Consider the following 24,467-nt stretch of genomic DNA (forward strand, 5'->3'; position numbering starts at 1 on the left):
CGCCCACATTAAATAGAGCCTTAATAAATGCAACCAACACTGCGAACGGCGAAATCAAAAGGACTTTCATTGGCTATTGAGGGAGTAGTACAAATTCAAAATACGCGCTTTGGCTCTATAGTAGCTGCCTATCGATAATATTTTCGATTATTTTAAAAAGCTATCTATGGTCGTTTCATTATCTGGCAACACTTCTCCGGTCAAATTTGCAATTTCATTGTTTTCCTTGTGAACATTGCTTGTTTATGTATAAAATTCGCAAATGATGGAGAGCGTTGCTTCTGATGTTGTGCCTGCAAAGGAGTCTGGTGGCTTCACCTCACATAGCGTCCACTTGTCGGCGGGTCCCTCGCAATTCACCGTGCGCGCCCTGAAAATGCAAGGCAGCACCATGCTGATCATAAACCCCAAGGGATCCGAGGTTTTCGAGGAGCTAGCGGTGGCCATGCCCTCTCGCAATCCCGCCAGCAGCCAGTCCGTATCCTCCACAATCCTGGGCGGACACGGGCAGACCGACTCATCTGTTCTGGCCGCCAAATTGAGTAAACGCTACTGCCGCCAGTTTTACGTGAGCCTCAATCTCAAACTGGATCGATTAATGGGCCCTCTGTTCGAGAAGACGCTAGTCACCTACATGCAAGACCATCTGGAGCACTTCGCTTGAGTGGGTACAACAACTTAGTGTGTCGTAAATTTAAGCCTCAATCGCTGACTTATTTCTGGTTCACGTGCACACAGGGCTCGCCTGCGCTACCGATGACACGGCGCCGCGTGGGGGTCAACGTCTATTTCGGGGACCGGCGGCTACCCCACGGACGCAGCTCCACGTACTCAACGCACTCCATCAGCTAACTATCTGGGATCTCCGATTCCCGATCTCCGCTCAGACGTCATGCGGCGGCCGAGTGAGCGCGAACTTTAAACGTGTATCGGTGAAACGAATTTTGTACAATAAATTTATTGCCCTAAGTAAGTTTACAGCCGTATGTACGCTTTATCAATTGTGTCGCGATAGCAGTGCTCAATGTAAGGAGAGGTCACCCGCTGTGGGAGTGATCGCGTGCCACCCGCATGCTATTCATGCTGCTTCACCACCCAATGATTTGAAGGTCAGTTTGGCTGCACTGATGATCCCTTGATAGGTGATTTCCCCGTCATCGTATTAAATTCGAATATATGTGTGTGTTCGCAGTGCGCCGGTTCGTTCATCCGGCCTCCGTTCCGGTTTCCCTTTCGAATGAATGTTTACAGTTTAGGCAAAAGTTAATCACTGATTGTATGTAATCATCATCCGGAAGTTTTCCAAATTGGTTCTATTTTAGTTTGATCACTGAATACCTCTGACTATTAATATTATTCGATTTTAACTAGAAAAGGTAGTGGGACACCACTTTCAAATTAGTGTATTAGTATTAACTAGCGGGATTACAATTCACAATGTGATTAACAAGCTTCAAAATTGTGTGAATAATCGTTGAAAATATATATCTCTTGTTAAAGTTCGTTAAGCTTTTGAAAAATGATATAGGTCATGACTTCTTTCGAAATAAAGTTATAGGAATTCTCAACTTTGCTAATTACCCACAAGCAAAAAGTTAATGTCACTTCCTGCATGAGTTCCCAATTATAATGATTGCGATATCCAAAATATCCAAGTCATTTAACTATTTCAGAATGGTTTCACAGAAAGTCTGCAACCTGAACAGTTTGATACTCAGGTATCAGATAGTTGAAGGACCAACGCGACAACTTCATAATGCCCTTTATCTATCGGCATTCTCAGACTGAAAGTTTGCTACACTTCCTGCCCGCCAATCGTAAATATGAATCGGTTGATAAGACGTCTGAATTATCCCCGCCAAGAATGCCAGTCATATTTATAATGGAACAGCCCCCAGCAGCGTTGTGCAATGGTTGTGTTGGATCACACCGCCTGGAGGTGCCATTGAAACTTTTCCGCTAAACATCCCAATGGGAGCGAGGAGCAACAAAATGAAAAACACTAATGTACGAAAAAACAAATTTCGCCTCTCATAATAATGCCCAGTCTAGACGAGATATTGTCAGGCGTATCAGTGGTGGTAACAGCGACAAGAGCATATCGCTCCAAAAAAAAATAGCAGCACCCATTGAACGGGTATAAAAATAGAGCTCCAGCCGGAAGGTCTACGCTCCGGGGTCTGTGGGCTCCCACGAATGTCTGGAATGTTTTTTTCCCCGTTTTTATTTTTTTCTGCTTTTGGTTCCCCCAGTTGCCTAATAACTTTTCCTTTTTGGCCATATCAAAAGCTGTCTGGCGATAAGCGCCCTATAAATAATAGATCCGAGTCGGCCGAATTCGAGCAGCCATCTGTAATTATCGGGTCGGGATGTGACTGCGGGTCGGGATGTGGCTTCCATGCCTCGGTTGCATGTCCCTGGCTTGGATGACTGGCTGTCCCGGCTGGCGGTACATGGACTTTGGAAGTCTGTCGTTGGCGGCAACAAAGTAATTAGCCTTCTGCGGGACTACCATAGCCATATCAGCGCCCCCAGTGGGTTCCCACTGCAGCGATAAGCCGGCTGGACTACGCGTGGAACCTTCTCCGCGGCGGCTGCTGCTGCTACTGCTGATGCTGCTGCTGCTGCAAATGTGCATCTTGGCTGATAAACCCCTAGGTTCAGGCGCACGCCCACCGGTCAAGCTGAGGCGCGAAACGGAACGGTTCGGATCGGATCGAATCGAATCGAATAGGAGATCCCAATCCGAATCTGCTGCGAGGGCTTATCGGACCACCAGGCCACCTTTGCCAGCCATCCAGACCCCGCCGGTTATCGGTCGAGTGTTGTTAATTTGATAGAAATATTGAACATCATTGCGCCCGACGGACTGCACCCTGCCATTCCGGATCGATCCGGATCGCCGCCGAGTGTCTATCCGCCTAGTTGGTTGCGGATTTGTTATTATTTACGCCGAGATTCGGACCACGGAAAATTAATAAGCGCACACGCTCAGCTCCCCAACGGAAATTCGCCAATGTTCGTTGGTATTCGATTCCTTTTAGCATGCTGACAACTGATAAGCGGAGAAGCTGAGAAGCCGAGAAGCCTCTGGACTTTGGGAATCTCCAAGGGGGGGACGACAAACGGTTTTGGATCCCATCTTAAGGGGGGGAGGGGGGTGTTGACTGGGGCGGTGGTGACAATGGGAGCTGGCTTATCGACAGCCGCTCGCGCCATACAAAGTTCATACTGTCAGCCAGAAAATCCGGATTTTTTGTACTCATTTTCTACGCGGATTTAATTGCCGGCAAGCGGCAAAAAACATAAAAATTAGGTTGCGCCTGGGGTCCTTCATCGCCTGTATTCGATTTGGGGAGGCGATACGGACCCAATGCCGTGCTTTTGGAAGATTCCGCTGAACTGACCTCGCCATGCGCGACTGTACCTCGGCTCGATTGTCCGGCGGAGCAGTTGTGGTCCGATTATGCCCCCTATCTATTTATAAATCATGATTCGCCATCTGGTGGGGGAACTGGAATGGGTACGGCTACGGGGATTGGGATGGGTACTGCGAAGTGCAAATGGCCATGAGTACGCTTCCACGACCACAACCACGTTCGCCTCTACCTGTCGCACTGCTGATAGAGGGCAAGGGCTTATCAAAGTCCCTGATGTCAGGTTGTCTCTTTACGTAAGCCAGGGACCCCACTCGTTGGCCCGTGCGCAGGGACGGATTACGTGTGGGGATTGGTCGATTGGCGCTGGTGCTCTGCAGCGCTGGGGTGGATCGAAGGTTGCTCCCCCAGTGATTCACGGGACCAGACAGCGCCTCCGCCGCGCTGATAACGACGATAGCTATATAGCTGGCTGATAGCTGATTGCCATAGCCACCACCACCCAGCAGAGCGCAACTCCGCGTCCCGCCGAGCCATTCGCGTCATGGCGCACCAAGTTTCGGGCCAAAAGATATGGTACCATGGCGGCATGTGGCGGCGTCTGTTGACTTGGCGTGAGATAACCAACCACCACCACCACCTTATCGCCGTTCCAGACGCAGCGCCCACACACTGAGGTGAAACCGGCGGCCAAACCCAAGAATGAATTTCTGGGTTTTGGGATCGTACGCATGCATATCGTACACATGTGGGGGAGGTTTACTGTTTCTGATAAAGTGATAAAATTATAAATGAAAATGTGTGGGGTTTCACAAAGCTCAAGCAAGAAAATAGCACTTTTGTTTGCAGTGTACTTAAATTAAATGTGATAAATTAAATAAAATAAAATTAGTGTGATTATCTTATGCAACACATCAGTTGGTGCTTATATCCATTATAAAGTTCGGAATTGAAGGATCCCTTCTTAGCGCAAAGCTAACTTTATAAAAAGCTATTAAGCTTAAAGTCTAATTTTATGTTTGTAATAATAAAACATATGGAGAAATTGATAAATATATTACAGAATTGAGATTGTTTGGCTTCCACGAAAGTTTATCCATTCCCTTAGAATATATGGATCATATGGATATGGATTCTAATTGTCTGCTTAAACTTTTGATTCTCTGTCCCAAAACTATAATTATTCACATTTTAGTCACAAGCTCGAATATATAGTTAGATCGGGAAAACACTTAATTGTCTCTACGCTTTGCTTTATTAATAAATCTATTTATGGTAATGATGCAAGACGATCTTATAGTGGCCTCTTTGTAGATTCTAGAACCAGCCATCCTCAGGCAGAAGATCTAGATGGGTCTTCAGACGAATTAGCCCATTCGCTTTTCTCTAAGTGCATTAGTACGACTCCAAGAGTTGACGTACCTGTTCCAATGAAGGGGTGGGATTCGGATTGGGAGTGGGACCTCGGATCGGTACGCAGGGTGGGGTGCGGCAGGGAATTCGCTACGCGGTACGAAGTGCAAGTCAGGCAGGCTGGCAGGCAGACGGCACCGGGCGATAAGACTTGCCCCCCAAAGAGCGATCATCGGGCACACACATGTGCATGTGTACATATGTGGACTGGCTGGCTGACTGGCTGGCTCTCCACTTGTGCGTTGATAAGCGGGCCCAGACCGTACCCTGTTCGCCCCCAGTCACCCATCTGCGTCGCAGTCCATCCAGCACGGAGTTTCACTCACGTAGTGTGTGCTTTTGGCCCAGATCCATTTTTTCCACCGCTCCACCGCTACGCACCTGCTCCTCGGCGCTCCACTGTTTTGGTTCCGTCTGCCGCCGTCTGCTCCCCCAGCCCCTGCCACGGCCCCGCCGGACCCGTCTGCAGCCTTCGGAACTGATAAGCGTACCCTGTCCGTCTGGGCGACCCCTTATCGCCGTCCGAGTTTCGCATATTACCCGAACCTCTGCAGGCGAGCGGCTCATTCGATCGGCAGGCGCTTTAGCGAAAGCAACAAATTTTCTCGATCAGCACCCACCCACCACAGACAACAAAAATGGATATACTACAAAAGTCAATCTTCAACAGCGGCCCACACAGCAGAGGCATCTACGAGCCGCCCCTCGGCTACTTTACGCCGTACAACACCCCGCCGTATATAGCCGCCTACTCGGATTCCGGCAGCTGGTTGGCAGATCACCACCACCAGCAGCAGCAGCAGATGCAGCACATCAGGTTTCCCACGCCGCCCATCACACCGCCGCGTCCCATCGCCGGATACGGATATCGCCAGCGCACCCAATCCGTGATCATGAAGGCTCGTGGCCAACAGGACGAACTATGCCGCAGTCCAGTGGAGTTCCCCGACGACAGCAAATCCTGCAGCAGCAGCAGCGAGTGCGGCACCGCCAGCGATTTCGTCTGCAACTGGACAGATTGCGATAGGTAAGTGTCAACTGCAATACCGAATTATTCTGGAAATATCAAAGATATTTTCTAAAGGGGCCAACACTTTCGTAATGTTTTTTAAAAAGGTGCCAAGTTGTAAAGTTAAATGGAACCAATAGGTCTTACTTACAACATGTTCTCATAAATAGGTTCGATATAAAAAAATAAAGTAGTGTTTAGAACAGTTAATATTATTAGAAATACTAAATACTTAAATATTGTTTAAATAGACTTTAGTACTCTGCATTATATTTTCTTTCGAATTTTGAGTTGCCAGAGAAAGACATTGGGTGTAATTCTAGAAAAATATAAATCACAGTTCCCTCGCGTTTTACCATTAAAACCGATTACGCATTCGACAGAAATAAAAAAAAAACCACAGCAGCCTGTCATTTGTGCTGAACTGTTGGACTCGACTTTCTGATAAACCCTCCAATAGCGATAATAATGTGATTTTGGGTCAAATTGACAGAGATGCAGTGTATTTATGGTCAGCAAGTGTATTAATATTGGATAAGAAATCAATTCAGTATATGTTATTTCCGTACTAACCACTCATATCCCTTTGATCCTTGCAGAGTTTTCGACACCTTGGAAGCACTGGCGCAGCACGTGACCCAGCGACATGCGATCGCCAGCCTGACAGACGGACTCTACTACTGCCGCTGGCGGGGATGTCAGCGCAGCGAGCGAGGATTCAATGCTCGTTACAAGATGCTTGTCCATACCCGCACCCACACCAAGGAGAAGCCACATCGGTGTCACCTGTGCGAGAAGTCCTTCTCGCGGGCGGAGAACCTGAAGATCCACATCAGGTCGCACTCGGGCGAGAAGCCCTACAAGTGCAGCTTCGAGGGCTGCCAGAAGGCGTACTCGAACTCCTCGGACCGGTTCAAGCACACGCGCACCCACTCGATGGAGAAGCCGTACATGTGCAAGGTGGCCGGCTGCCAGAAGCGCTACACGGATCCCTCCTCGCTGCGAAAGCACGTGAAGACCTTCAAGCACAGCATCCACCTGATCGCCAGCCAGCCGCTCACCCTGCCCAGCGTACCCTGCCTCCTGGAGGCCAGCAGCGAATCAGCGTTCACGTGTCTTCCCGCTGCCGGCAGTGTGGAGTCCACCAGCTCCTCCTCCTCCGCCCGCTACTATGATGACTCCAACAATGAGCCCAGCGATTACTCGCTAAAACCCAAGCAGGATGCGGAATTCTCGCCCCGCTATTGGCTAGGCGATAGACAGCATAGCTATCTCCACAGCGAGGACTTCTTCGTTAAGATGGATGTGGAGTCACCGCTCGATCTGCGCGTCCATCGAATCTGAACTGGCCAACCGGTTCGCCTCTTGTCTCTCTTCCCCTTCTAGTCATTGCGCTGTTTCCCAGCTCTTGTCACCACACCTAGATTACTTATTAACGTGATTAAAGACTGTTGTAATTGAACTGCTCTAGTTTGCCATGGGGGTATCTTCGGGATTGATCTGATCTATGTTCCTTTATAGTGATTCTGGCCAAAAAGAGTAGTTTAAGAATTTCAAAAAACGATAAGCTCAAGGTATGGGAAAATCCCCAGTTACAGACGATTCGTCACAAAACTAGTGACCAATCTTAATCGACTTCGATTAGACTTTATGATCCAGACAACCTTTGTTTGGAGGAAAATCCCCATTTCGAATGGCTAGGCTAATAGAGCGCTGGATATTGGAAAATATTTATTGTTTAAATGCGCATCTAGACGAGTTTTTCACACAACTGTTAATAACAGATTTAATCTTTTTTTGCGGTTTATAGGAATGTTAGTTGATCTAGATAACCTCTCGTTTTTATACAAACAACAAGAACAAACAAAATAAAAAGAAAAGTATTTCACATTTGAAATAGATGAATACACTTTGAAAGCGATATCAGGGTGTACACTATATATAGGCATATATACTGACAACATACTACAGAGTAGAACCAAATAATCAAATTAATATTATTGTTGCACTCGCGTCATTTAAGGAAACATATACGTTGTAGTCCCATCATCAGGATCTGCTGTACATCTTGTACACCTGGGCTGGATCTGGATTTGTATCTGGATGTGGCTTGTGGCGACTATCGGCTTCCAGCATTACACTAGGTCCAGTTATCATTACGCTCTAAAAAATCTTACAACTCGTACAATATATTGTCGGCAAATTGGGCACTCGTTCAACACTTTTCCACAGCTCGTGCAGGTGGCCATGTGTCCGCACTCTAGAAAAACGCACTCAATCGGCGCATCCATGCAGATCTTGCAGAGCTCATCAGTGGCGAGTTTTTCAACAGCTGCGTAAATGGTTGAATCCTTATAAGGGTGAAATTACAGTGCAAAGTCCAAAGCTCACCTGGACACTCGCGCATGGTTTTCCACAGCCTGCTGACGCGGTCAAGAAGCTCCTGCTTCTCGCAACAGCCTTTGTAGTCGACGCGGTGCAGCATCAGCACCTCCTTCAACTGCTTCACTGTCAAACCCTCCAAGTCTTTTCTATAAATCAATAGAGAGGCATTAATCGATCATGAATATTCTAGAGAATAGAGCACTTACAAATCCTCAAAGTCTTCCAAATTGACAAATCGTGTGTCAATGCCGGCTGTCGGTTCAAAGTCCGATGGAGCGGCGTATACATGGATGCCCTCGTCATCGTCCCAGCGGATACCATCGTCCTGCGTTGGCGAGAACTCAATTGTCGGCGTGATGGGCATGTCCGGTGATCTTCCACCAGCAGCCACACTTATAGCATCCACGCTGAGTGGCGACACCGCGTGGCTGTCCGCATCGGATGCATCCACCGACTTGGTTCGCTGCTCCAGGTACGTGAGAAACTCCTGGAGCTCCCGTTTGATGTCCTCCTCGGACATTTGCGAGTTCTCCAGATGGCGTCGCATTTTCTCAACATGTCGACGTATGTTTGTCTTGTTCTTACCGCAGCGCTGGCAGCTCTGGCGATGGGAGTGCGGATGCAGGCCGTGCTCTGGGTGTTCACTCAGCGTGGAAAGTCCCAGGCTTAGGCCAGGTCCACCTGGCGCCACAGGCGACTCGTCATCGCTGGAATGGTAGCGGCGATTCAAGTAACCATCGGATCGTCTTCGAGTGACCTTCTTTGTGCGCTGCGGTACGGCGGGATAGAACGCCGGACTTGGGTTGGCCGGGCGCTGCTCTACGTTAAATGCCTGAGTACTTTCGCCCGTCTGACTATCGTCGCCCTCGACCGCCGGCCTGCTCCGCAATGTCACCTCTAATATCTCATCGGCGGCACTCGTGGTCGGCGTCTCTTCTACAGCTTCGATCCGGTTTACCTCCAGCACCTGCCACTGATCCAGGTGACTGCTATTGGTGTCCGTGTTGGCCTTGCTCTCGTCTGAGATGCCGCCAATGGCGCCCAGCTCCTCAAAACTTGACTGCGAGGAGGCATCTGCCTTGGAGCTGCTTGACCCCTGTTTGGAGCAGCCCGGACTAGGTGCTGTGTTCCCTGCAGGTCCACTATCTCCGGTCGCTAGATCAACAGGACTGCGCTCTGTGGCAGCATTGACCCGCCGGCCACTGGTATCGGTTTTGAGCGACATCGAAACACGCTCACTGAACGTGGCCATAATCTCTTCGTCTGAGCACTCGCAGTCGGACTTGCTTTGATCGTCTTCCTGCTCTTCATTTCTCGCTTCCTGATGAGCAACCTGGGGCTGGCTGCTGCTGCTGGCATCACGATTATTTGATGCCTGCGTGGAAGTTGAGGGACTGCTGCTGTTTAGACTGCCACCATTGGTGGCTGTGGCCTGCTGTTGGACATGTACGTGTTGTGGTCCGCCGTTTACGGCACTGGCATAAGTGGGTATCTCACGCGTAGATACTCGCGGCTGCTCGAAGATGTGGGTGGGCACCTCTGGCGACCTGCTCTCCGGCGGCTTTGTGGTAACTTTGGAATCAAACGAGGCTAGCGAATCACTTATGTTATCGCTTAGGTTGGAGAAGAAGTTTTGGCACGACTGTTTAAGGCTGTCGATGGGATTGGCCTGGCCGCGACCCGGACTATTGGAGGAGGCGTTTGAGCCTCGGCTCCTGTCAACCTGGGCCACATGGGTGAGAACCAGTCCTACAAGCTCCTCTTTCTCTGTGGGAAAAGTTGTGTTAAGTTGTGTTTTCGCAAGAGGTTTCCCCATCCAGGGGACTTCCCGGCTGAGTTACTCACCTAGACAGCCTTCAGTGGAGATGTGTTTGGACTGCAGATAGAAAATCAGGTCCTTGGGCTTGAGCTTTAATAGATCTGTCCTTGACAGCGGACGCTGGGCGAATACAGAGCATCGTTTGCACCGCCTGGATGCAATGCAGTTGGCACAGTAGTAGCGTCTAATGGAGGATTAGAAAATTTCGGTGATTCCCCGAAATCCGAGACAACCATATGCACAGGCCATTACTCACTTGCAGTCGAAGCAAGCACGCTTGCGACGGAACACCGTGAATTCCACGCCGCAACTTTCGCAGGGCATCGTGGTCGTTGGACACTGGCCAGCTGCTCCTATCGACCGTGTCCTTGCGCTGAATCCTTGCCCTTCCTGGCGATTACACCCCTTTCGCCTGCTCACGCCCACTGTGCTGGCATTGCGTTTGTTTTTCAATGTCAACGCCGTGAATCACTGGATGAAGAATGCCCTGCACACGGCTATAATTTCCACCTGGCGGGGATTCGTTAAAGCGCGCGGGGGTGCACTTAACACTTAATCATAGCCAGCTGGCTGCGTTCGCGATGATTTTTATAATTTTATCAGGCCAACCAAAATAGCAATTTAATGTACTAGTCTCACGGTTGCATGGAAGCATTACTATCGGTCCAGTCTGCAGATATGGCTATCGATAGGCCAGGTAATTGGCGGTTGATTTGAATGCATCCCCATTCGAAATAAACTATTATGTTAAGTTAATTTACTGGTATATCAAACTAAATGCACCATGCCATAATTAACAAATCCAATTAAGCAGTTTAATCTTTTAGTTGGTTTTATTTAATTCACATCCACTACTTACAGTTAAGTATGTAATTGTATGCATTTAAATAGTTAAGTGCCATAAAATGTTGCAATTTTGTTTAAAATAATACATCAATTAATTGCTAAATATTATACGGGCTGCCTTCTGCCCCGCCTTCAAGTCAATTAGTTATATACACATGTGGTTTCCGATGATTGAGCTTTTCCAAAATTCTTGTCGATAAGTCTTTAATTACATAAACAAATGCGTCCGTTGTTGCTCCGGCCAGAATGTTGGCCAGCCATAATAAGAGCTGGCTAATGATGGCAGTTGGAGAGTCCGTCCTCAAGCAGCGCCAGCACCGCATCGTTCGTTTTCAGTGGCCACGGGTGTTTTAAGGTTTTTACTTTCACAGGGGATCTTAAGCAGCAGCTAGAGAGAGCGAGTCGTCAGTGTAGATGAAAATGTACATTCTTTAATTTCTATTGGCGAGTTGAATGTTGCTTGGCCCTGAAGAGACTGGAGACTGGCTACTATGACACAAGACCCGGATCCTCGGCCTTCACGTGGCTCTGCAGGGGATCATCGTTGTTGTTGTCATCGTCGTGGATGCCGGAGGAAACCAGCGCCCTGCTTTTCTCGTAGTCGACAAAGTCGTCGAAGAGACTGGGCCACGCTTCGGTATCATCGTAATTTTGTATATCACATTGTTCCGTAAAATTGAGGTACATGTTCCATGTATCCTTCGGTATGCGGCGAATATTCGGGTGCTTTTCGAGGAAGTGTATCCAGTTGGAGAAGAGATCAGGTGTTTGTACAGTGAACACGAGTTTCCACAGGTCGATAGCCATCTCCAGAGAGAGGACGCGCTGATCGGGCTCCAGACCAAATCTGAAATTTGAGACGCTATTTAGGTACTGATCTTGTCAGCAGTAAGAACGGCATACCGGAATGTGAAGCGGTACAACTGCTTGAACATCTCGGCGTCCGCCTTGAGCATCTCGATTGTCTGCTCCAGCCGCACCCGGATGCTGGCTATTGTGTCTGCCCTCATCTTATGCAGACCCTCAATGAACTCCACCTTGGTGAATCGGCACATCTGCGAGGCATCCAGGCACCAGGCCAAGACGAGAATCGCGAACTCATCGGGCTGATAGTTGAGGTCATTGCACAATCGCTCGATGCCGTCCGTGAGTATCATCTCCTCGTCGTCTGGATCTTTGTACTCATCGAATAGTTTGCTCAGCGTCTGGTGCGATACCTCCATCGATTCCTTGACAGCTATTAGAATATATAAAATCTAATGAGTATTCCGCCAAGGTAGTCGAAAGAACGCTGACTCACCAGTTGTTATGATATCGCTCATGGTGGGCGCACTGCCATTAAGCAAACCTAAAGACTTAAAACTATTACGCTTAGTATCACAATTGTTTGCTTTTGCTGGCTTGAGTGGAGTTCGGCTAGAGAGCAGTTCATCGGTTTCTACGGGGCATACGCCGGAATAAGAGAGGTTTATTAGACTTTGGATCGCAATGCGGTTATTAACTTTAGAATACCCACCTAAGGCGCAGCGCTCGTTGGCATTGGGATTAATGCCCACCGATTCGTAGCAATTTGCAAGGCTGGTGGCCGTCTGGCAGGCGTTGGAATTGGAATTGTGTGAATTGGGGGACGAGGCGTTCGTTGGCATCGATTGTTCGGCGGCAGACTGGAAGCATTTCAGGCAATTGCCCATAGTGCGGGCGTGCTTGGTGCACCACCAGGTCCTACTCCTCCCCCGTGCTCCGCCTGCAGTTGCTTGCTTAACGGGAGCACTCGATGGCTTCCAGTTTCGTTTTGGCTGAGACACTGTGATTTGTCAAGGGGCGTGCAATTGCAATTGAGGTCTGCTGGTCGTATAGCTTCTGGGGAATTTATTAACTATGCATTGGCACTGCGATTCCCTCCACTGGCATATGGTAGTTGCTATTCCGATGCCGATTCCAAGAACGTCCTGTGCGAGTACAAACAAGTACGATTCCGATTCCGATTCTTTGTTGTCACTGCGATTGCTGTTGTTATTTTGGTGCCTCCTACGCAAACGCACACTCACGCGTATACACATACATGTGCAGGTTGCAACTGCAGCATTTGGTGCCACCAAATCGCGCTCGTCTCTCTCTATTGATGGTTTTCATTCACATTTTCATTTCACCGTGCTCCAGCGCTTGTTTAACTACAATTTTGTACAATATTTTTAATTTGATTTATCTCGCTTTTTCACTTGTCTTGTTTTTTTCTGGCAATCGGACCAGGGCGGCACTAGTCAACCAGGGCAGCAGTGCTCTACCTTAGTTGATGCGATAGTCGCAGCGAGTTTAGTCTGGCAACACCCTATCGTCGAAGAGAGTCACAGTGGGACAAACAAGTTGATTCCGCACAGTAGTTACCATTTTAAAATTTTCTAACAAATTATTCTGAACAAATTATTCTAACAAATTACTCAAATACGATTATCGCAGATATTTGCTTACCACTACGTTCAATAAAATTTCATTTATTTTTTATTAATTAATTTTTTTTTATATTGTTTTACTGGTTGAGAAATTTATAACAATACGCTTCCATACATAATTTTTCCAATTAAAATATTTTGTTGCCATATAAGCTTCACCTACCATTTTCTCGACCACTGTGCGTAATGTGAGCGCCGAGTTTGAGCAAAGTTAACAATTTCATTCAACAACATGCAGTCGGAGCGGTAGAAAGTGCTTCCGGGTAACGGCTTTCGGAACGTGCATATTCTACCGATCGCAGATGAAAACTTTCGGTTCATTTGGCTAAAAAGAAAAGTGTCAAGCTGCCCGGAGTGGGAAAATTCAATTGGAAATCCTGCATTTGAAAAGTCGTCTTGAACCGGGACAACTAACTGGTAGTAAGTGAGTGTGTGTACCCGTGGTAAATAAGTAAATGGTTGGCTGCCTCGATTTTCGGTTGTTTTGGGCAATTCGAAAACCAGCCAGCAAGGTTGAGTGAACTTGGTAGTTGGCCCGTTGGTATGTAAGCCAAACTCCGTCGTGTGCAGTAAATGGGTAATGTTTTCTTGTATGCGTGTGTCGTGGGCCTGTGATTCTTCGCGGCGGCTACACTTTTCTTTTTCTTTTTTGGATTATTAATTCGAAACGTGTGAACGTTAGTACACAAGTGCTGGGAAAAAGGGCAATCTGCTTAGTGGGGAATTTGGCTCATCTTCGGGCTCATTTTAATTGGCCAACCACACGATAAACACATTAAAAAACGAAGTACCCCTTTTACATATGATACTAGTAACACCGGAACGGAAATCAGTGCACCTAATACATAGATATGTACATATATGCATATATAGGGATCCATAAATCTAATCATTGTTTAGTTGTGCATTAAAAAGAGCACATCTAAAATGAGAAAACCTTAATATATAATCTAAAATGGTATATATCTTTTATTACTCTAAATATAACAATACACACACCGTTCTTCCAATCATCAAGTGTACATTATTTCAGCGCTGGGCGGAAGATTCTTGGGTATGTTGAGCATATTTTCGAAGTAGCTGGCCAACTCTTCGAAATTAACTTCGTCGGGGCTTTGAGCCTGAGCTTCTGTGCCTCCGTTAGGAAAAATATCATCACGTTGACAGGTCTGGGAGACCGTATCGGGATCCCTTGGGATCGATTTAGCCAGTTTCTGTGGCTTGTCCACCTTTGGAATCGTCAAGTTTATGGGGTTTCCGAAACCAGAAATATTTTCGCACTCGCCCATCATGGTTTTAATATCGTAGGCATTGCCAGAAACTCCTTCGGAACGAATTTCAAAGGGATGTTGAATTATTGACTTTCGAGAAAGAAACTTTTGCCTCACTGTATGCGTCGGAATTCGTAGATCATCGAATTTGTTGGAATCCAAAGTTGCCTCTAGTGCGGATTTATCGGAAGTTGTTGCTTCGATTGGATCGGCAGAGATTATCATCTTATGCAGCTCGGAGGACAATTTTTCTATAGACATGCTTTTTGAATGTATATAATTGTTGGGGCTTGTGTGTGTGACCTAATTTTGAGAATCTTGAGATGTGTGATGGAAAGGAATGGAAAGTATAATGGACAGCCTGCTCATCTGGCCTTGGATTCCTTTCAGATCGATTCCAGAATTTCCATCGCCAACCTGATTGAAAGATAACACAGACGAATATGTCATCGGATCGGTTTCACAAGTGGGTACATGCAATTAATTTGACTCTATCTTATCACCAATGGAATGCACAAGAGACTCATTAACTTTCTGGATCAATCTTTTCTGTTTAGAGCCGCCAAAGATGGGCTGTTGGATGTGTTGGCAGCAGCCACACGGAAGGATACGAATGCCAAGGACAGTGATTCTATGACGCCGGTAATGTGGGCTGCCTTCGAGGGGCGTCTGGATGCACTGCGTCTGCTGTGCGGAAGGGGGTACGCATTAGTTTAATTGGTGATCTATATCTTCTGAATATAATACTTTTCTTTCCCTTCAGTGGTGACCCTGACAAATGCGATCAGTTCGGAAACACAGCCTTGCACTTGGCCTCCGCCAAGGGTCATTTGCATTGCGTCGACTTTTTGGTGAAATTCGGAGTTAACATCTATGCCTTGGATATCGATAAGCACAGCGCCAAGGATCTGGCGGCTATTAATGGCAGGGACGAGATCCTGCGCTACTTGGATGTCGCCTTCACAAACTTTGAGGCCACTGAAAAGTAAGTTTATGAAGTATCTGCCTCTTGCTTGCATGTTTGCTTGCATAATTTAATATATATACTAAAACTAATACTTTAACTTACAGGAAAAAATGCAAGGCTCTGAAAGAATTGGCCGAGAAAAACTGCGAGAAACGTGTTAGGGAGTACATGAAGCGCCAGAATCAGCAGCAACAGCGCCAGGATCCGGAGTATTCAGATCTAAGCCCACCCAGTGGCTCCAGCAAGACCGGCAACATGCTGTCCACTTTGAAGCAGAAGATCTGGTCCAGCCAGGGCAATCTAAATAAAACCCCACGGGATACACCGCCTCCCACAAAGTTCAGCGATCTGGTTGGAAGCGGTAGCAGCAGCAGCGGTGGCTCCACGATAGCCAGTCGAGCGGGAACGGTGCAAAAGAGACCATCGCAGCTCCAAAAGCAGCACAGCAGCACATGTCCACACTCCAAGACTTCCAGCGACACCGACGGTGGCTTCAAGGTGCGCGAGGTGGAGCCAGATGGAAAGCGAACCATTACATCGCTTACGGGTCTGCAGAGAGACTCCGAGGTGCTGTACGTGGGCACCTTCAGTTCCAACGAGGACAGTGTCGGCAAGCGCGGCAAGATAAGCGATGTTTTTGAGTGCATGGAGGTCGATGAGTTGGACCACAGCGATAACCGCAGTGGCTATAGCTCTACCTTAGCGCGTTCCTTCTCCCAACCGGATATTCTGGGGGATGGTCAGTTAACCCAGGAACTAAGCGAGGAAGTGACACTCCAGAGACCCGTTGGACTCTTTGACAGACCCACCATGCTGGGCAGCATTGCCTTTCGTCGATCCGTGACTGCTGCTTTAAGTCAGCTTCAGCTACACACGGACACCAGTTCCACTTCCACTATGCGGAATGCGGGCAGCAATCCTCCAAAGTCACGAAATGGCGGAGGAAAGGGTCGCTTATATCTGAACCTTTCGGATGATACGGATTCGGAGGGCGGCGGTCATGATATCTACAGCGATGATGACGACGACGACCGAGACGCCGGAGGGAGTGCCTTGCAGCGATTCCTGGCCGTTTGGGCCCTGGAAGAATACCTGCCAGTGTGAGTAGCAAAAAAAAAATTTGTCTGGAATGTATGTGCATTCAACTTGTATCCTGCTTTACCATTTCAGATTTCAGAAGCAAGAGATCGACTTGGAGACTCTGATGCTGCTCACAGAGTCGGACATTAAGTCACTTGGCTTGCCACTGGGTCCATTCCGCAAACTCACCTTCGCCATCCAGGAGAGACGTAACGCCCTGGCCAATCCCGGACCCCTGGTAGACAGTCGACTGTAGTAGTTGGCAATCATTCTATTTTTTTGTAATACTTCAACATGTTCAATTAGCCTAGTGTACATACTAAATTAAAGCCTAATAATTATCACCCCAGCTCGCTGTGTTAGCCCGACACCTGTTGCATCAGGTAGAGATTGGCGTAGATTTTGTTCAGTGCCATCAACTCATCGTGGGTGCCGTGCTCCACTACCACGCCGCGTTTCAGCACACAGATGAGATCCGCATTGCGCACGGTGGTCAGACGATGCGCGATCGTGAGACATGTGCGCCCTGATCTCGCCTCATCCAACGCCTGTTGCACCACCTTCTCGCTCTCCAAGTCCAGCGCAGAGGTGGCCTCGTCCAGGATGAGTATCTTCGGGTTTCTGACCAGCGCTCGAGCGATGGCAATGCGCTGCTTCTGACCTCCAGAGAGCTGCGAGGTCTTGCCCAGCCGGGTGTCGTAGCCTTGGGGCAAAGCACTTATAAAGTTGTGGATATTGGACTTCTTGGCCGCCTCAATAATCTCCTGCATGGACACATCGTCACGGAAATTGTTGCCATAAGCTATGTTCTCGGCAATGGTGCGATCGAAGAGCACGGGTTCCTGCGAGACCAAGCCCAGCTTGGAGCGCAGTGTGTCCAACGGGAATTCCGTGCTTGGCACTCCGCTCAGATTCACGGATCCCGATACGGGATCGTAGTAGCGGAGCAGCAGTTGCACGCAGGTGGACTTGCCGGAACCAGATGGACCCACCAGAGCCACCGTCGTCGACTTCTTGATGGTGAGATTTAGGCCCTGCAGAATGGGAGTGCCCTTTCTCGTCGGATATTCGAAGCCCACGTTTTCATAGACAATGTCTCCCTCTGATTTCTACAAAGACAATGAAATTTGAGATTCCAACATAATGTCCGGTTGCGATTGTCGAAAAGCTGACTTACCTCAACTGTATTGTAGGGACTCTGTGGCGGATTGGGCTGCGTGGAGGTGCGCTTGAAGAGATCCATCAGGCGTCTGGCGGACAAAATAGCATCGTTTACATTTGGCGCGTAGGCCAGGGCCTGTCCCAACATCCAGGAGCCAAAGATCAGAGCCTCGGCCACCTTTATGATGTCCTCGTAGTTCATTCGCTCCTCTGCCACCAGAACACCACCATAGTACATGGAGATGCCGTAAGCCAGGAAAGGAGCCGCCTGTCCCAGAGCGAAAACCAGACCACGGAAGCGAACCTTGCGCCTGCAGGCGACATCCACGCGATCGATCTGCTGAACGTACTGATCCAAGACCTGGCGCTCTAGGCAAAGACCATTGACCGTTCGGATATTGGTAATAGCTTCGACTGCCACTTGAGAAGCCTCCTCGATGGACGCCTTAGCCTTCTGGGCGCTCTTCATGATGAAGCGGCCCTCCAAGTACACGGACAAACAGACCAGGGGCAGGGTGACCAGTGTGAGGAGCGTCTGTTGCCAGGAGAAAACGAAACCGACGACCATTCCAACCACAAGAGTGGCCACAGCCTGGAGCATTGTGCCCACACGAGCTCCGGTAGCCTGGAATATGGAAAAAACGTTAGATATTTAAACAAATAACTTGGAATAGCAGTGCTTCTGCATCAATCTTGAAACTTACCCCCTGAACGTTGGAACAATCGCTGGCCAGCCGGGAGCACAGTGCTCCCACTGAGTTCCGCTCGTCATCGAAGTAGGCAATATCCTGACCAATAATCGTTCCAAAAGCCCGTTTACGCAATCGCGTTGTCATCTTCACGCCGGCCGTTGTGAACATGTAGGTCTGGAGCATGTTGCCCAATCCGGCCATCAAGCCAATGCCCACAAAGATCATGGAGATTTTCAGGACCTCGGCTCGCACAACGTCATCGTCACCATCCGAGAGGATTCCAAAGAAGTCGCCGAAGAAGAGACCCCAAAGCGGGAATGTGGCGCCATGCATTACGGATGCAATGCCTCCGACCACAATGAAACGCCACTCCGGAGAATTAAGCTTCATTAGTTGAGTGAAGGAGACCTTGGACACCACTTCTTTGTCCTTCTTCTTCTTGCGACGCTGCGAGCGACCTGTAAATTATTTGAATTGAAAAGTTAATTTATAAATTAAGAATATGAGCACCATTTTATAGAACTTTTGATTTTCCATTTTTTCCATTTAAGTAAAGATTTTTTTACTTATCGAATTTAAGTCTTGGAACGTGGGTTAGTAAATCCATTATTTATTCTATCATCTGGTACTTACGCTTGCGTCGCGTGCTGGCTCTGAAACCGCTGTCCCTGGAGCTGCCCGAAGTCTGCAGCTCCGGCTCCTCGTCCTTCTCCTCATCCTCCTCGTCATCGTCGGTTTCCTCGTCAGACAGGTTCTGCGACTTCTGCAGAGGTCGCCCGGCCACCGCTCCCTCGTCCGCCTCCGTGGCCTCCTTGCGCTGGGTGATGTTCACCAGTTCGCAGTAGAGACCCCGTCGCTCCATGAGCTCCTCGTGCGTACCCTGCTCCGCCACTACACCGTCTTTGAGGAAGACAATCTTGTCGGCATTGGTGATGGTGGACAGTCGGTGGGCCACAACCAGAGTGGTTGGTCCCTGACTGGCCAGTTCTAGGGCACTTTGCACCCGCTTCTCAGAGGTGGGGTCCAGGGCAGAGGTGGCCTCGTCGAGAAGGAGCACTTGGGGCTGTCGAACCAAAGCCCGGGCAATGGCAATCCGCTGCTTCTGGCCACCAGAGATCTGGGCGCCCTTCTCGCCCACCTGCGTGTCGTAGCCCTTGGGTAAGCGAGTGATGAAATCATGACAGTTGGCCGCTCGCGCCGCCTTCTCTATATCCGCCTGAGTGGCCGATGGTCTTCCGTATCGGATATTCTCGCCAATGGTGGTGGCGAAGAGAACCGGTTCCTGGCCCACCACTCCGATCTGCGAACGCAACCAGCCCACATTCAGTGTTCGAAGATCCCGTCCATCCAGTTTGACGCTGCCCGCTTCGGGGTCGTAGAACCGCTGCATCAGCTGGATGAGGGTGCTCTTGCCACACCCAGATGCGCCCACGAAGGCCACCGTCTGACCCGGAAGCACATCGACGGTCAGACCCTTGAGGATCTCCACATCCGGACGTGCGGGGTAACGGAAGCGGATGCCCTCGAAACGAATGTGTCCAGCGGTGTTCTCCGGCCTGTTTCCCTTCTCGTCCATTGGATCCACCTGCGACGGACGATCGATGATGTTGAACAGGGTCTGGCCAGCTGCCGTGGCCACAGCAATGGCTTCCACGTGCGGAGAGGCGAAACCGAGATTCTGGGCACCCATGATCACGGCGAACAGGACAATGACCAGAACGGCAGGAGTATAAACGCGATCGGGAAGATCACGCTCGTCCAGAATGAGCGTCACACCATACCAGATGGCAAGAGCCATGCACAGGTAGATGATCAGCCAGGACAGCGCATTGCCCATGCCCGAGTAGAGACCCTTCTTGCGGCCCGTATTCTCTGCGGGAATGAGCAGCTTTCCAAAGCGTTCCTTCTCCTTCTCCTGACCACTGAATGCGAACACTGTGCGAATTCCACTGAATACCTCCTCGACCACGTTGGCTGCATCCGAGTATGACTTCAGCTCCTTCTCGGCCAGCGATCCCTGGAGTCGAGCCACCACACTGGTGGCTGCAATGATGAATGGCACACAACTCAGAACGACCAGGGTGAGCTTCCATCCGTAGACGAAAGCAGACACTATTCCAATCACAAAGGTCATGATCAGGAATACCACAATCACCACTTTCTCGCCAATGCCTTCCTTCAGTTTGTCCAGGTCTCTGCAAATTCCAAAAAAATCGAGAAGTTCTAGAAATCACAATGACCAAAATTGCTCTTAAGTTTATTTAATTCTAGAATTAAAAATTCGCACAAAAAATGGGCACGTCATTGGCATGAGATACTTAATTTATTCAAAAACTTTCAGGTGGCTTCCTAAAATTGTCTGGGAATCGCGATAGTGATAAATTGGCTCAATCATATTTAAACCATATTGATGTTAATAAGTCCGATTGCTACTATGATTGCGTAATTTTCTAGTTCTGCTAATGAATATTCAATTGATATGGTTTTTATAATTTGTTTAATGTAATAAGATTCGCATTATACGGTTATTAAGAATTATATTTTGAGACGAAACTCACTCTGTCATTTTGCTGGCGAAGTTGGAGCCCGAACTGGTGTCGTACCAGGCGATGTCCTGTCGGAGCATTGCCTCCAGGAAGAGCTTTCGGATGCGATCGATCTGGTTGAGGGCTATCCGGTTGGCCAAGTCGATGGCCAGTGTGATGAGCAGGAACATGGCCACAGAACCCACAAGACTGCCAATGCCAAAGGCAGTCGCATCATCGATGATCGCCTGGTTGTTCTCCTCTTTGCTGGCATTTGTCCTGAAGGAAATATCGAGTTATAATATAATCCTGGACTATCTTATCATTTAGAACTTACAATTGCTGGCCGCCACCAAACATGGGCAAAGCGAAGGCGGGCGAGGATGTGCCCACGCCGACTGTTCGGTCCACGAGCAGGGATGTGAACTCTCCATAGATAATCATGAAGTAGGGTATAAAAACGGACGCAGCGGTGGCCACCAGCAGACTGACTACCAACAGGAAGCGCTCGCATCTGGTTGAGTATCTGAACTATATGGGCGATACCAGAAAGGATATAGAACATTTATCGATGCTGATGTGGAGTCACCACTTACCAGATCAAAGTAACTGTACTTCCGGGTCGCATCAAGGACTGATCCTTCCTTAAGCTGAAAGTCACCAGCTTGTGGCAGCCGTGAGTCCTCCTTCTTGGCCATTGTGTCTATGAGGCGATACTGCAGTAAAGTATCTCTATACTCGCTATAGCAATCAGGCCTAAGAACAAAGTTAACAATCAGTATACAACATTTTGTGCTGGCCTTATATCTAAGCTCAAAATTGGGGTCTATAATTTAGAGTCTGTCAATTAAAGAACTTAACCACGAGAACCACAAACACGCCCAGTTGCTGTGGTTTTTATCTGCAAACTCGACTATACAAGTATGATCTTAAATTCAAATTCAGAAAAAGAGTTCAGTGCTCATAAGGTAAACATGTTATCCCAGGAAAGTTACTGGGAAGATTATAAAAAATATGATTGAAATTTAAAAAATATTTTAGATTCTAAATATTGTTATGAAAAAAATTCTAGAACTATATCTTCTTGCATTGCCACTTCATAATACTTTCATAACAATAGTTTGTCATTCGTTTTTGCTTAACGAGAAGTATTTGTACTTGCACTTAATTAAATGGAAATCAATGTATCTCAACATCTTGGAAACACGTAATTATAATACCATTAAAATAAGTAATGTTGATAAAAATGGGATCAATTATGACGCTTAAGTGTGTGATAATTAATGTATCTTTACGTGCTACATAAAATATTGTAGAAATTATTAGACGCGAAGCAAAGGGCTGATTAATCAGCAAAAACAATTTTCCCAAGTCAATTTAAGGAAATTAGCTCGATTGCGCGAATGAAAAAGCGTCCATAAATTAATAAATTAAGCGCAATTGGAAAGCGAGATATTTGTGTGTTGATTGCGATTGTCAATTGCGAACGGCTTGCACTCAAGATCCAAGCAACTTGGGTATAATAGCCCACTCCTCAGCTACTCAGATTCGATTCAATCTTATTCACTTGTCACCGAAACGCACTCATCGAAAGTTTCGAGAAACTGAATCAATTAATCGAAATTCACTTGCTACATGGGCACTTACTTAGCAAGTGCCGCTGTGATCTTCCCTGGACACTTGGCAAACTGATGAAACTCGCGATCGTCTGAAGACTTTATATATATATATATATATATCCGCTGCCTCTATTGGCACTGGGAAGTGCTCAAGAAGCCGTCTGAAGCCGACGAGTGCGCGATCTGAACTGGACAAACACAATATCGAATGGTTGCGACGACAGCTCGGTTCCAGAATCTCGGGTCTCGGTTCTCGAGCGGCAATAAAGTCGATCGTATAACTAATCGGGATTCCCCCCCTGGCAACCGCCTGCCCCACGCACTCGTGGGCATACTGGTTCCTGGCCGCTGGTCCTGTAACCAAAACAGAGCCATATTATGGCCGATAAAGACGATGCAGATTAGATAGATTAGACAGTTATGTGTACGAACCATCGATTCGGCGTAACGCCAGTCTGTTATCAGTCTCGTAACCGGTATTTGTTTACTGGCCAGCGTGTCCATAGATGCAGTGGAGTCGGGACTAAGCGAGACTAAGCGTAATCCATTTGCGCGCATGGTTTTCCCCGCGCGAAAGGTTTTAAGCTGAATTCGCAAGATCGGGGGACTAACCGAGAAGAAATCTGTATCTGTATCGCGTGCGAAAGCCATGATTCATACCGACGCTGAGGTGTGCCGTGAAATACCTGGATGCTTAAGCGTGGTAGCGGCATTCTCACGCTGCACAGCGGCGACTTCCCCAATCCAAATATAAAACACTACTTGGTGTGATAAAATACAAATAATGTCGTTGCCGAGATTCAGATATCGCAGGGCATGGTCCAATTCTTTTGCAATGGTTCGTCGTATTTCACCATTTCAGTTGAAAAGCGTTTCCAAGCAAAGCGATTTGGAAAACAAAAAATTTTCCAAAGTTATCTCGTCTGCAATCTAATCGACAGTTGTAAGCACTTCAATTACCCATATCAAAATGTTTTTTTAGCAATCAGATAAGCCGAATTGTGGCCAATTTAGACAAGGTTATTCCAATAGATAATTGCGGCCAGGTCTGGCGTTTTTGACCATTTGGCATCAGATGGCGAAATTATTTGGAAGTCGGTTTAAATCGGTTCCATTCAAATGTTCTCCTGGTTGCGGACCTAGTCCAATGCGACTATGTTATCTTCGGCAAACCAGATTAGTATTCTAAAAAAATCGTGCATATTTATAGACGTGGGAAAGAATTTGGACAAAGGTGTATATATCAAATATTGGCGAAAGTAATTGTTGATGTACTCAGTGTCGAATTGCTTTCTTCTTTCTTTCTTTAATATTTTTTCAACCATTAACATTTAATGAGCTCCCATTACTTCGTATCAACAATGCATTTTCGTCAGACAACATATATATCTGTTAAAATTACATTAAATATGTTAATGGTTTTCGAAGTGATAAGCTTAATAAAAAACTGAAATTTATTTAATTTAAAAAATTGATCGATTAAAGTGCATATCATTAGCTTGTAATATAAGTATTGAGCAACTTATATTAAAAAAAAATACATTAAAAGCATGAAAATATTAAAATATTAAGAATGTGTGTTTAAAAATCAACAAATATTCATGTTTTTCTGACGGTGTATTTCTAGAGTACGTATTATGACGCATTTGCTCATATTTACTCTTACCTGTTTCGCCTTTCTCTTTCTTCTCTTTCATCTTGTGCCGTGTGGTTGACGTCGGAAAACCAGAATCGTTTAAGAAATCTTGTGTTGGCCAATAACGGGCCGTTGTGGGAAATGCCAGATTTGTCTAATCGTAAACCCCGCGTGTGGGTTCAAGGAGGTTTCAAGCATATGGGGTTCTTTGCTGAGC

The 24,467-nt window shown here is 47.5% G+C and overlaps 7 protein-coding genes across 10 annotated transcripts; 3 read left to right on the forward strand and 4 right to left on the reverse strand.

The window, feature by feature from the left end:
* The first annotated feature begins 146 nt into the window (after positions 1–146).
* LOC6608918 lies at positions 147–978 on the forward strand. Of its 2 annotated transcripts, none has more exons than XM_032717004.1 (2): positions 147–668; positions 739–978. In XM_032717004.1, exon 1 carries the CDS (start codon positions 263–265, stop codon positions 662–664), a length of 402 nt encoding a protein of 133 aa, XP_032572895.1. In that variant the 5' UTR covers positions 147–262; the 3' UTR covers positions 665–668; positions 739–978. The 2 variants fall into 2 exon arrangements, with proteins under 2 accessions (XP_032572895.1, XP_002033632.2); XM_002033596.2 differs by having other exon boundaries at positions 147–664.
* A 4,372-nt stretch (positions 979–5,350) lies between these two features.
* Positions 5,351–7,261, forward strand: LOC6608920 (zinc finger protein GLIS2 homolog). The gene is made up of 2 exons (XM_002033598.2): positions 5,351–5,817; positions 6,399–7,261. Exons 1-2 carry the CDS (start codon positions 5,429–5,431, stop codon positions 7,141–7,143), a joined length of 1,134 nt encoding a protein of 377 aa, XP_002033634.1. The 5' UTR covers positions 5,351–5,428; the 3' UTR covers positions 7,144–7,261.
* Positions 7,262–7,558: 297 nt separating this feature from the next.
* LOC6608921 lies at positions 7,559–10,656 on the reverse strand. The gene is made up of 5 exons (XM_002033599.2): positions 10,260–10,656; positions 10,030–10,187; positions 8,391–9,951; positions 8,191–8,330; positions 7,559–8,131 (listed from the first exon to the last, which is right to left on the reverse strand). The coding sequence occupies exons 1-5, from the start codon at positions 10,325–10,327 to the stop codon at positions 7,956–7,958; spliced, it is 2,103 nt and encodes a 700-aa protein (XP_002033635.1). The 5' UTR covers positions 10,328–10,656; the 3' UTR covers positions 7,559–7,955.
* Positions 10,657–10,817: 161 nt separating this feature from the next.
* Positions 10,818–13,122, reverse strand: LOC6608922 (DCN1-like protein 3). The gene is made up of 4 exons (XM_002033600.2): positions 12,366–13,122; positions 12,150–12,287; positions 11,753–12,086; positions 10,818–11,696 (listed from the first exon to the last, which is right to left on the reverse strand). The coding sequence occupies exons 1-4, from the start codon at positions 12,538–12,540 to the stop codon at positions 11,339–11,341; spliced, it is 1,005 nt and encodes a 334-aa protein (XP_002033636.1). The 5' UTR covers positions 12,541–13,122; the 3' UTR covers positions 10,818–11,338.
* A 416-nt stretch (positions 13,123–13,538) lies between these two features.
* Positions 13,539–16,966, forward strand: LOC6608924 (Usher syndrome type-1G protein homolog). Of its 3 annotated transcripts, none has more exons than XM_032715079.1 (6): positions 13,539–13,729; positions 14,961–15,036; positions 15,128–15,271; positions 15,334–15,555; positions 15,642–16,637; positions 16,708–16,966. In XM_032715079.1, the coding sequence occupies exons 2-6, from the start codon at positions 15,014–15,016 to the stop codon at positions 16,871–16,873; spliced, it is 1,551 nt and encodes a 516-aa protein (XP_032570970.1). In that variant the 5' UTR covers positions 13,539–13,729; positions 14,961–15,013; the 3' UTR covers positions 16,874–16,966. The 3 variants fall into 3 exon arrangements, with proteins under 3 accessions (XP_032570970.1, XP_032570969.1, XP_032570968.1); XM_032715078.1 differs by having other exon boundaries at positions 13,539–13,723; XM_032715077.1 differs by having other exon boundaries at positions 13,539–13,719.
* On the reverse strand, positions 14,228–14,949 carry LOC6608923. The gene has a single exon (XM_002033601.2). The coding sequence runs from the start codon at positions 14,829–14,831 to the stop codon at positions 14,313–14,315; it is 519 nt and encodes a 172-aa protein (XP_002033637.1). The 5' UTR covers positions 14,832–14,949; the 3' UTR covers positions 14,228–14,312.
* Positions 16,874–22,800, reverse strand: LOC6608925 (multidrug resistance protein homolog 49). The gene is made up of 8 exons (XM_002033603.2): positions 22,643–22,800; positions 21,592–21,751; positions 21,333–21,526; positions 21,029–21,274; positions 19,104–20,665; positions 18,483–18,928; positions 17,795–18,403; positions 16,874–17,726 (listed from the first exon to the last, which is right to left on the reverse strand). Exons 2-8 carry the CDS (start codon positions 21,691–21,693, stop codon positions 16,977–16,979), a joined length of 3,909 nt encoding a protein of 1,302 aa, XP_002033639.1. The 5' UTR covers positions 21,694–21,751; positions 22,643–22,800; the 3' UTR covers positions 16,874–16,976.
* Positions 22,801–24,467: the final 1,667 nt, after the last annotated feature.

This window comes from Drosophila sechellia, chromosome 2R, assembly GCF_004382195.2.
Source record: "Drosophila sechellia strain sech25 chromosome 2R, ASM438219v1, whole genome shotgun sequence".
Lineage (NCBI taxonomy): Eukaryota > Metazoa > Arthropoda > Insecta > Diptera > Drosophilidae > Drosophila > Drosophila sechellia.

What these genes read in the sequence shown, in the direction of transcription:
- LOC6608922 (XM_002033600.2), bottom strand. Translation starts at nt 12,540, where the DNA reads ATGGGCAATTGCCTGAAATGCTTCCAGTCTGCCGCCGAACAATCGATG. An exon ending in CAACGAGCGCTGCGCCTTAG is followed by an intron (nt 12,288 to 12,365) that starts GTGGGTATTCTA and finishes TATGCCCCGTAG; the next exon opens with AAACCGATGAACTGCTCTCT. An exon ending in TTGTACCGCTTCACATTCCG is followed by an intron (nt 11,697 to 11,752) that starts GTATGCCGTTCT and finishes CTCAAATTTCAG; the next exon opens with ATTTGGTCTGGAGCCCGATC.
- LOC6608918 (XM_032717004.1), top strand. Translation starts at nt 263, where the DNA reads ATGATGGAGAGCGTTGCTTCTGATGTTGTGCCTGCAAAGGAGTCTGGT.
- LOC6608925 (XM_002033603.2), bottom strand. Translation starts at nt 21,693, where the DNA reads ATGGCCAAGAAGGAGGACTCACGGCTGCCACAAGCTGGTGACTTTCAG. An exon ending in AGTACAGTTACTTTGATCTG is followed by an intron (nt 21,527 to 21,591) that starts GTAAGTGGTGAC and finishes TCGCCCATATAG; the next exon opens with TTCAGATACTCAACCAGATG. An exon ending in TTCGCCAGCAAAATGACAGA is followed by an intron (nt 20,666 to 21,028) that starts GTGAGTTTCGTC and finishes TGGAATTTGCAG; the next exon opens with AGACCTGGACAAACTGAAGG.
- LOC6608924 (XM_032715079.1), top strand. Translation starts at nt 15,014, where the DNA reads ATGTCATCGGATCGGTTTCACAA. An exon ending in CGTCTGCTGTGCGGAAGGGG is followed by an intron (nt 15,272 to 15,333) that starts GTACGCATTAGT and finishes CTTTCCCTTCAG; the next exon opens with TGGTGACCCTGACAAATGCG. An exon ending in AACTTTGAGGCCACTGAAAA is followed by an intron (nt 15,556 to 15,641) that starts GTAAGTTTATGA and finishes TTTAACTTACAG; the next exon opens with GAAAAAATGCAAGGCTCTGA.
- LOC6608921 (XM_002033599.2), bottom strand. Translation starts at nt 10,327, where the DNA reads ATGCCCTGCGAAAGTTGCGGCGTGGAATTCACGGTGTTCCGTCGCAAG. An exon ending in CTCCACTGAAGGCTGTCTAG is followed by an intron (nt 9,952 to 10,029) that starts GTGAGTAACTCA and finishes CTTTTCCCACAG; the next exon opens with AGAAAGAGGAGCTTGTAGGA. An exon ending in TTGGAAGACTTTGAGGATTT is followed by an intron (nt 8,331 to 8,390) that starts GTAAGTGCTCTA and finishes ATTGATTTATAG; the next exon opens with AAAAGACTTGGAGGGTTTGA.
- LOC6608920 (XM_002033598.2), top strand. Translation starts at nt 5,429, where the DNA reads ATGGATATACTACAAAAGTCAATCTTCAACAGCGGCCCACACAGCAGA. An exon ending in AACTGGACAGATTGCGATAG is followed by an intron (nt 5,818 to 6,398) that starts GTAAGTGTCAAC and finishes TGATCCTTGCAG; the next exon opens with AGTTTTCGACACCTTGGAAG.
- LOC6608923 (XM_002033601.2), bottom strand. Translation starts at nt 14,831, where the DNA reads ATGTCTATAGAAAAATTGTCCTCCGAGCTGCATAAGATGATAATCTCT.